Source organism: Coturnix japonica, chromosome 23 (genome assembly GCF_001577835.2).
Source record: "Coturnix japonica isolate 7356 chromosome 23, Coturnix japonica 2.1, whole genome shotgun sequence".
NCBI lineage: Eukaryota > Metazoa > Chordata > Aves > Galliformes > Phasianidae > Coturnix > Coturnix japonica.
This window is the reverse complement of record NC_029538.1, coordinates 1,977,250-1,987,486: the sequence shown is the minus strand read 5'-3', so window position 1 is coordinate 1,987,486 and position 10,237 is coordinate 1,977,250. Positions and strand designations below refer to the sequence as shown.

General features: G+C 60.3%; 1 protein-coding gene across 1 annotated transcript; it reads left to right on the top strand.

The window, feature by feature from the left end:
- Nucleotides 1-2,801: 2,801 nt before the first annotated feature.
- On the top strand, nt 2,802-9,923 carry E2F2 (E2F transcription factor 2). Its single transcript, XM_015883767.2, has 6 exons — nt 2,802-3,587; nt 7,122-7,209; nt 7,486-7,705; nt 7,791-7,949; nt 8,112-8,226; nt 8,430-9,923. The coding sequence occupies exons 1-6, from the start codon at nt 3,336-3,338 to the stop codon at nt 8,898-8,900; spliced, it is 1,305 nt and encodes a 434-aa protein (XP_015739253.1). The 5' UTR covers nt 2,802-3,335; the 3' UTR covers nt 8,901-9,923.
- Nucleotides 9,924-10,237: the final 314 nt, after the last annotated feature.

Genomic DNA, 10,237 nt, shown 5'->3' with positions numbered 1-10,237 from the left:
CAGCACAGCACACACGTGTGCATGCACATACGTGCACCAATGCACTGCAGCACAGCACACACGTGTGCACACACCCTTCACAGGAGCACAAACACCACACGTGTGTGCACACCCTGTGAATGGGGCACACACACCACATATGTGTGCACAGCCTCTAAACACACACTAGTGGGGTGTGTGCGCCCCTCCATGTGCACCCCTCCATATGCATGTAGCCCCTATGTATTCATGCACACATGCATGCATACGTGTGCACACACACACACACACATACGTGTGCACACGTGCATCCAGCAGGGGCAGCTACACACCCATAAGCACTTGATGCCACTGCTGTACTTTGGGCTCCAGCTCTGCCCCCCCAGCTGCCCCCTTCCCCTTCCACCCCAAGACCCCCACATGCAGCCCCAGCATTTGCAGAGGTAGCAGGGAAGCGAAGGCTGCAGCAGATAAAGGAAGGTTCGTTACTGCTAATTAATAGGGTTAATTGCACATGGAGCTTTATGGTGGGCTCAAGCCCCCTTGGTCACACAGGGTAACCCAGACTGACCCCCCTCCACAGTCATCCTGAGGGTGGCAACCGTGCAGGGCCCTGTGGGATGTGGGGATGGGGAGCATTTGGAAGGGGGGGATATGGGGAAGCTGGGCCTCGTGGTGGGGCTGGGGATGGCCACAAAGGGCTTTGAGTCCCCCCGTGACTCAGTTTCCCCATGTGCAGCTTCAGGAAGCACAATGGGACGGGGGAAGGACGCTGCTGGGATAGCTGGGAATGCTCCTGGTGATGCTGGAGCAGCTCTGGGAGTGCTGGCACATGTCCCACATCCCCTGTCCTTTTCCACCAGCCTTCTGGCTCCAGTCTGGAGCCTGACCAGTTTGAGGGACCGACTCCACATTAACCCTTTCACCTCCATGATGCTGCTCTGCCTCTTCCAACTCCCATCCCTCCTCCTGCACCCACTGCAGCCACCACTGATGGGATTGAGTGTGGGGCCACGCCTGCAGCTCATTGGATGGGGGGACACCCTCAGGCTTCCTGCCATGTCCCCCCTCCAGGACCCCTGGGACAACTGGCAATACATCTCCAAGATAAGCTTGGACTGTTTCCTTAACCAGCCCAGCATCAAGTTTGCCATGTCAGCACTCATCTTGATCAGTTTCTGGCTGTACTGGAAGGTGAGGGATGTGGCGATCCAGGCAGGAGGGAGACCTTCAGCATCCCTCCACCCCTGTGTCCTTCCATCCTTCCATGTTTTTACCCCATCTCTGCCCCTCTTTGGCTGCCTCCTCGTGTCTCTGCATTTACAAGTCCCTGAGTCCCTTATTCCCCCCATCCCACTGTGTGTCCCTTTGTGTCCATCCCTGTGTCCCTTTATCCTTCCATCCCTGCGCCACCACATCTTTGTGTCCCTCAGTCCTTCCATCTCTCCTTCCTTCCATCCCTCTATTATTGTCTCTGCGTCCCTGCATCCCTCTGTCCTTCCATCCCCATGTCCAACATCTTTGTGTCCCTGTGTCCTTCCATCTCTATGTCCCTCTGTCCCTCCCTTCTTCTGTCCCTCCATCCTCGCATCCTTCTGTCCCACCGTCTCCCTCCATCCCTCCGTCCTCCTGTCCGTCCTTTCTCTGCCGATCCGGAGCATTTCTCAGCCCTCTGCTGCCGTCTCGAGGGCGAAGAAGGAAGAGCCGCTCAGAGACACGGTTTAGATTTCGGCTGGTGCTACAAGTGGAGCCGGGAGCTGCACTGGGTGATCCCTGCGGATCCCATTCGGGATATGTATCGGTTCTTTGGTGACCCTCACTTGGGGTGACACTCAGCCCCCTCCTCACCCCACAGCACTGCTGGACCCATCTTCCACTTCTTCCTGGTGTCTTATCCTTTTCTGCATCATCTTTATGGCAGGGATGGGATCGACCTTTATCACCTCACTGTTGTCTATGATGATGCATTCCCTAAATGAACAACTGATGGAGCAGGAGCACGGCCTGGCTCTGAGCTGGGATTTAAAGGCTGGGAATGAGGGGGGGGGGGGGTGTCCCTCTGTGGGGTACAGAGGTAGGATCACAGCCTGCCAGCCCTCCCCACACCCCCCACCCCCATCCCAAGGGCTGACACCCCCCCAGATGGCCCCATTGGCAGCAGTTGCCATCTCCCTATGGGGGGAAGGTGGAGGTCTGGGTGAGCTGAGCTGCCAAGCCTCGCCGTGCTGCTGGCAGAGGGACGGGGTGTCCCGCAGTGCTGGCAGCTTGGTGGCTTTGTGTGATGCCCCCAAAGTCCCAGGGCTGCTGAAGGCAAATGGCTGCTCCAGGTTGGATGATCAGGGCAATATATTGGGGGTCAAACTAAGCTGGGTCCCTTGTCTGTACCAGGGGCTGGTAGGTGCTTGTGTCTGTGTATTGCTCAGCTTCAGTGGATGTGAATGTCCCCAGCATGGAAGTGGGGTGCAGCAATGATGGGATGGTGGTGATGATGATGAGGAGGAAGAAGAGGATGAGAATGTATCCCATGGAAGGAATCCAGTTGTTGAGCGGTCTCAGGATTAAACTGTGGGTCAATTTGGGGTAAAACTACTGAGATTTGGGATCCTGGGGGTCAGACCTGATGCTGAGGCTCCTGCTGAGCACAGAGCAGCAGCTCCCCCCCATCCCTGAGCTGCCTTTGGGGTGGGCCCCCACCAGAGACTGGGGGGGGGTCCTTAAAACGAAGGATAAAGAGATAATTCAGTCACTGTTCCGATTCCTTCCGCAGACCCACAGCAGGTGTTGCTAATGAGGTCCCACCCCCCTGATTTACATACGACGTACCTCCTCCCTTCTCTCTTTGCGCGGCCCCTTTAAGTCCCCCCCCCACTCCCGGCTCCGCGGGAACCGGAGGGCGGGGCTTTGGTAGCGATAACCAATCAGCGAGCGGCATTTTCCGCGGGAAATCCGAATTTCGCGGCACGGCGTTTGGCGCTTAAAGGGAGGAAGGGAGAGAGGAAAAAAAAGAAGGGAAAGAAAAGGGCACGGGAGGAGGGGACGGGGAAAGGGGGGGGGCTGGTACCGAACCGAACCTCCCCCGGGCCCATCCCGTTACTCCGGGCCCAACCGGCTCCATCCGAGCCGAGCGCGGGCGATTTTGGGTCAGAACGCGCCTTTTCCGTCCGGTTCTACCACCGCCCCCCGCCTCCCCGCCCGCCTCTCTCCCTTTTGACTTTCGGGCTGTTCTTTCTCCGCTCCCATCGCCCCCCCCAGCCCCGAGATGCCGCCGGGGACGTTGTGACCCACATCCCCCCCATCTCCCATCGGTGCTTTGTTCCCCCCCCCCCATTTCTGGGGTCTCTCGCACGCACCCCGCCATGCTGCGGCTGCCCCGGGGGCTGTCTCCTGCTGCGGGGGGGGGCACGACCCTCCTGCCCCCCGCTCCCCATCATCGCCATGCGAAGAAGGCAGCGATGGGATCGGCCGAGCAGGGGGAGGCTGCGGTTGTGGGGAGCCCCCCGGTGCTCAGCGCCTGCTGCAGCCGCCCCTACCCCCTCCGACCCCACGCCACCCCGCAGGGACCCCCCCAGCTCAGGACGCTCCGATCGGACTCGGCGGGACGGCTGCCGGTAAGGAGCCCCCCCTTCATTACCCTCATCCCTTCTTGCAGCTTTGGGGTGGGGGTTGGGAAGGGTCTATGGGGCTGCGCACGGAGGGGAGCGTTGGGGGGGGGGACGGGCCGTGTAGCCCTCTCATATGGGGTGTGCTTTGGGGTGGGGGTCCCCTCGCAGTGCTGGGTGGGGGTGGGAGCTGCTGGAAATCAGAAGTGGCCGCGAAATGGTGCCGGTGTTGCTCAACTTCCCCCCCCCGCCCCGTCCCGGCTTCCTCTTTGCGCTCTTATCTGCCCTATTCTCTCTTCTGCTGTGACCCCAAACCCCCTCGAACCCCCCCCATGTGCTGAGGGATATCACCCCCTTGGTGCACCCCCCGCCCCCCGGGATGAGGGGCCCTGAATGCTGGGAGGGGGGAGCTGAGCTGGGTGCTGGTATAGGGGCTCTGTGGGGCGGGGGGCGCTGGTGACAGCTGTGTCATCCCCGAGCTCTGGGCTGCGCTGTCAGCCCCGTGCCCCATATCGGGCTGGGTGCTGTCGGGGGCCCCGCTGGCAGCTGGGGTCGGTATTTAATCCCGTCGGTTCCCGGGCTCTCGTCCAGCCCTTTCTGTGCTCCTCTGTTCTCCTGGAGCCATCCCAGGCCCCGCTGCTGCCTTTGGGTTTGGGGTCGGGATTCATCCCCCTCCTGCGGTCGCTGCTGCTCTGTGCCAGCTGGGGATGAAGGGAGGGGGGTTTTCTTCTCGCTGTGCATGGCCCCATGCTGGGGGGGGGGCTGTAAGGCCACCCGTCCCCTTCCAGCTCTTGGTTGCCTTTGTTTGCAAACAGCATGGGATGCTGAGACACACGGTGCCCCCCAGCCCCCCAAGCATAAAACACACTGTCCCATTTCCATGTGCTGCTGCAGAGCTTGGTTTGGGCCATGTCCTACCCCCCACACCGTGCCCTATAGGCAGGAGATGCTCAGGTTGCTCCTGTCCCTTGTGTGGGGGTTTGGGTGACACTTGCAGACCCTGATGCAGTGGCTGGTGGCTGTTGCACCTTTGTGTGCAGAGCTGGGGCAATGGGATAAAGAGCTTTTCCACCCCATTCCCTAATAGGGCCATTGCAGCCTGTCTCGCCTCCTCATGGGTTTAGTGCCATGTCCATGGGGACACTTGGTCTGGTTGGGGCAGGAGCCCACCCTGGGCTGTCCCACCCCCATGTCCTGCTATGGGATACCAGGATGGTGTCTCATGGTGTTTGATATGGGGGCCCTGGGGTGGATTAAATTCATCTCCCCCCCATGAACACACTTATTCCAGAGCCATTCAAGCTGCTGCCAATCCCATCTGCAATATATGCCATATGGGGTCTCTATAGGGCACTGTGGCTCCCCTCTGCAGGGGGGTCCCGGCCTCCCCTCCCCCTCTGTGCTGGGAAAAGGGGGTTCAGAGTCCATTGAGGTTTCGGTTCCGCCCGTGCAAAGAGCAAATGGGGGTGGGGGCGGTGAAGGCAGCCCTGGGGCTCTTTCCCTGCTGGGGGTGGGGAGCTTTATGCTGGGAGCAGCGGGGGGACCCCAACTCACAGAGATGCTGGGAATGGCTTTTCCTTATCGGGTCTGTGTGGGATGTGGGGCTTTCAGAGGGGACCCCAAATACATCAGAAGGGCATGTGACCCCAATGTCACCCCAGCACTGCACAGAAAGGCCGTGTCCCAGGACAGTGCCAGGACCCCAGGGTGCAGCCCCCCCCACCCCATCAGAACCACGTTCCCACGCCCCCGGGAGCACCGGGGGTCGGCGGGGCTGGGCTGGGCCGGGGGGCGGTACCGGGTTGTCGGTGCCGGGCAGGGCCCGGGCAAGCCTGGGAAGGCAGGAGGTGTTGGAACGCAGCACGGGCAGGAGGAGCACCCACAGCCCCCGGGGGGGTTACTGTGATGTTGGGCTGGGTGCTGGGTGCAGCCCTGGCAGGAGGAGCTGGCGGGGGGCCCGGCCCCCTCCCCGACATCTCGCCCCCACGTCGGGCTCCGGATGGAGCTCCTTTTCCCACCCCTAACATTGGGGTGTAGATATACCCCCCCCACCTTCTCTGGGCAACACTGGGTGGTGTGGGGGGGGGCATTCTGGCCCAGAGTGGGGTGGGTGCAGGGTTTTGTTGGCTGCTTTGCTTCATACTGTGTCCCCCCCCCCCACTGTGTCTGGCTCAGCTGTCGTGTGCTTAATCCTGCCTGGCCAAGGGGGAGCAGCTGGGATGCAGGAGGGACCCCCTTGTCCATTGTCCTTCATGGTCACGTCCCTTGTAGACAAGAGGATCAGCAGGTTCCCACTGCCCCCCACCCCACAGCCCCACAGCTGCCCCTCTTTGAATGGGGAGCCCTGGAAGGCTCCGTGCCTCAGTTTCCCCATTCCCTGGGGGTGATGGTGACACTGACACATGCATGGCCCCATCTGGGAGTGGATGGAGTAGGATGGCCCAGGATATGCCCCTCCCCCCCCCAACAACCCCCCCTTCTAAATCTCTGGCAGATGCTTGAGGTCTGATGTGGGGCAGGTGTTTCCCATGCACCCAACGTTAACCAATGGGGGGGGCAGAGCTGTGGGGGGGTGCTGGGGAAAACCTGCTGGGGGGGAAGGAAGGAAGGAGGGAGGAGGGAAGGGAGGGAGGGAGTGCATTCCCACAGGAGCTTGGGACCAACCTGCTCCCTGGGGGGGCTGGAAAACAGCCCCCGGCGCTCTCCCGCCGGCCCCCTTGGGTGGGCACGGAGCCGAGCAGCCCAACCCCTCCCCATAGTGCTGGGTGAGCTGTGAGCAGGAGCTGTGCTGAGCTGCTGCGGGACCCCGCTGCCATGAGGGACGTGCTGGGGGGGGCCCTGTGGGACAGGGAACAGGTATTGATGTGGGGGGGGTGGGACAGGGTAAAGGGGATGGTGCTGGGGGTCTGCTTTGTGCTGCTGGGATAAATGACTCCCCTGCACACCCTGGCTTGTGTTTAGGGATGTTGGGGGGGTACTATTGTGGGGTGGGGGGTGGTTTGCTGACACCCCCCCAGCTTCTTTCTGTATCTTTCTGCTGTGCTTTTTTCCCCCAGTTCTGGGGGTCTCTCATCCCCAAATGGTGCTGGGGGTGGTGTCCCCTCTCCAATCACCACCATGGTGGGGTGTGGGGGGGGATGACAGCCCTAAGGACCCAGTGGGGCTGTGAAAGGGGAGAGGGGGGCAAGGATCCAGCCTTGCTGTCCCATCCTGGGAACCCCCCGTTCCCACAGTTCAGCCCCATAGAGCTGTGGCAGCAGCTGGGGGTGAGGGGAAATCCCTGCGGCTTCCCCACACGTGTGCATGGGCTGGAACAGTGGGCAGGAAGCAATTGTGGGGCTGAGATCCCCCCATTTCCCCTTCAACCCACCCCATCACAAGCACAGCGCTATCACTGTGGGAACCCTTCCCAATAAAACCCCCCAAGGCGGTTTTGTGGGTGAGCATCTCCCAGCCTGTGGCTCAGGACACTGCAGTGCCTCTATTGGGGGCAGAGGGGATGTCTGGGGCTGTCGCCATGTGGGGTGTTCTCTCTATCTCCAGGCCAAGCGCAAACTGGACCTGGAGGGCCCTGAGCTCCGCACTCCAAAGGGAAAAGGCAGGACGTTGGCACAGGTCCCCAGCCCCAGAAGTAAGTTTGGGGTGCTGGGGAGGGATGGGAGGGGGGCGCAGGGTGGGGGGGCAGAACCCATTTCCCAGAGCTGCTCCATGTCCCCCCCCAGCACTGCCCGAGGTGACCCCTGGGGGTGGTGCTCATTGCAGCTCAGTGTTTCAGTTCACTGCGTGGGGTGGGGGGGAGGCAGGGATAATACCTGTTGTGTTTCTCTGATGGATTATGCTGGGTTTAATGGTCCCGGCATCCCATGCTAAGATTATTCTGGTGATGGGGGGGGTCCCCTCCATGCAGCCCCCAAGTCCCCAGGTGAGAAGACACGCTACGACACCTCGCTGGGGCTGCTCACCAAGAAGTTCACCCTCCTGCTGAGCGAGTCCCCCGATGGAGTGTTGGACCTCAACCGTGCTGCTGAGCTCCTGGAGGTGCAGAAACGCCGCATCTACGACATCACCAACGTCCTGGAGGGCATCCAGCTCATCCGCAAGAAGTCCAAGAACCACATCCAGTGGATGTAGGTGGCGTTGGGGATCCAGGGGAAGGGATGGTGGGGTGATGGAGGGGGTGTGGGGTGCTCAGGGGACCGTCTCTGCTTGCAGGGGGACGGGGATCTTTGAGGATGCGGCGGTGGCAGCCAGGCAGCAGGTGCTGCGTGGGGAGCTGGCCGAGCTGGGCAGAGCAGAGAGGGCTCTGGACCAGGTCCTGCAGGAGTGCAGCCTGCAGCTGCGGCAGCTGGCGGATGATGGAGCCAACCAGAGATATCCTTTTGCTTGGGGAGATGGGGCTGGAGGGCTTGGGTTGCCTTCTGAGTTCCTCTTTACCCCTTAGCCTTCCCTGGTTGTGTTGCTGATGTTGATGTTTGGGTGGGGAATTGAGCCGTCCTGCTTGTCACCTTGCTTTTTTCCTATACCTCGTCCCACGCTGGCGTACGTCACCTACCAGGACCTCCGTGCCATCAGCAGCTTCCAGGAGCAGACAGTGATTGCTGTGAAGGCCCCCCCAGAGACAAGGCTGGAAGTGCCTGACCTCAATGAGGTGTGTATGGGCCCTCTGGGGGTCCTATGGGTGCTGCTGTATTGCCCTGAGCAGTGCTGGGGTTTCTCAGTGGGTTTGGGGGGTTGGGTGGTGCTTTGGGGCCATGGGATGGACTTGGTGATCCAAGTGAGGATGCTCTGTGATGCTTTAGGGGTGTGGGGTGGGCTCTAGGCACCCACTGAGCACCCACTCTACCCACCCAGGACAACCTGCAGCTGCACCTGAAGAGCACCGATGGTCCCATTGAGGTTTACCTGTGTCCAGAGGAGATCCCAGAGGACAGCCCCACCAAGGACCACGATGTCCCCTCCAGCACCGTGCTGCGGGACAACAGCACCCACCCCTCCGTTCAGAACGGCCCAGAGCCCCCCATATCCCTACAGCCGCCTGATGGCCACCGTGCCCCATCCTTATCCCCATCCCCTCCCCTCTCCAGCCCTTCAGAACCCCAGTCAATGCTGGAGGTGGACACAGGATTGCTGGGCTCCCCCCACCACCTCCTTCAGCAGACAGAGGACCAGCTGCCCTGCACTCCTTCCTACCTGGACTCTGTGCCCTTCATCCCCTTCTCACCCCCCCTGGAGCAGGACGAATACCTCTGGGGGTTGGAGGGTGGTGAGGGGGTCAGCGACCTCTTTGATGCGTATGATCTGGGTGAGCTACTGAAGGACTGAACTTCTGCTCCCCACTGCTCCATCCCTGCCCCACAGCTGGGGAGGGGGGCACAGTGCCCTGGGTGGCTTTGCTGGGGGATCTGGGGGTCTCCATCACCCCCGCTGATCCGTGGGCTGCTGGCAGACCTTTGGGTGCTTGGGTACCCCAGGCCTTTGGGTATGGGGTTTGGGGGTACCCACCTAGTGGCAATGGGGCCCCTGCCAGAAGGAGCTGTGTTGGGGAGTGGGGAGGGGGTCACGTTTTGGGGGCACTCCAGTTGCTCCCCAGTTAAAGTGGTGCTTTGGGGTGGTGGATGCTTGTTTGGAACAGCACCTCCTTGGGCTGGAGCTGATGGTCAAGAGGTGCTGAGCAGTCACTCCCTCTGCCATCAATGAAACATCCTTAAAGAATAATGAGCTGAAATGGAGGCAGCTTTTCTTCAAGAGGGGGATGCTCAACTTGGGGGTGGGGGGCACTTTGCCCTGCAGCCTCTTAATACAGAGCCATGGGCAAATGGAGCATCCGTGTGCTCTGATGGTGCTTAGGGGGATGGACACTGGGGGCTTAATGGGGCAGAGGGGTGGCAGGTGGTACCTGCATGGGGGGCAGGAGCAGTGTCCCAAACTGCATCACCCCCCTCACTGTGGAGGCTTCAGCATCACTGGGCCCAGCCTGGGGCTGTGCAGGTTTTCCCCTGCTTGGAATCAAGCTGGGTATGGCCATATGGGTTTTCTCCACCCTGGTGATGTGGGGTCGCCGTGGCCCTACTAAACACAAAGCATAAACCCCAGGGAAGTCCTCCCCATTGAAAACCGTGTGTTAATTATTGCACTGTATTTATACAGGACCCACCTCCGACACGGCGCTGTTGGGGGTTCAGGATTCAGTTTTCGAGTGTATTTAAGTTGTCCTTTGTGGGTTTGCTCTGCTGCAGTTTGGTTGGGATGCGGTGTGGGTGAGATATGTGTGGCACGTGGTGTTCTCTGCCTGGGAGGGGATGAAAGGAGACGAAATAAAAGTTATCCAGCAAAATACCAGCTGTTGTTCATGGTGTGTTTGGGATGTTCGATGTCTGATGACACCCAGTGATGTTGAGTGGTACCCAATGATGTCTGTTAATGCCTGGTGGTAACCTGTTGTGTCCAATGGTACCCATCAATGTCCAGAAATACTCATTGTATGGTACTGCCCTTATGATATTGGGGGGTACCCAGTGGTGTCCAGTGATACTCAGTGTCTGGTGGTACCCAATGATGTTGGGTGGTACCCAGAGATGCCTGGTGATGTCCAATGGTACCCAGTGATGCTCAGCATCAGGTGATGCCCAATGATGTTGAGTAGCATCCAGTGATGCTCA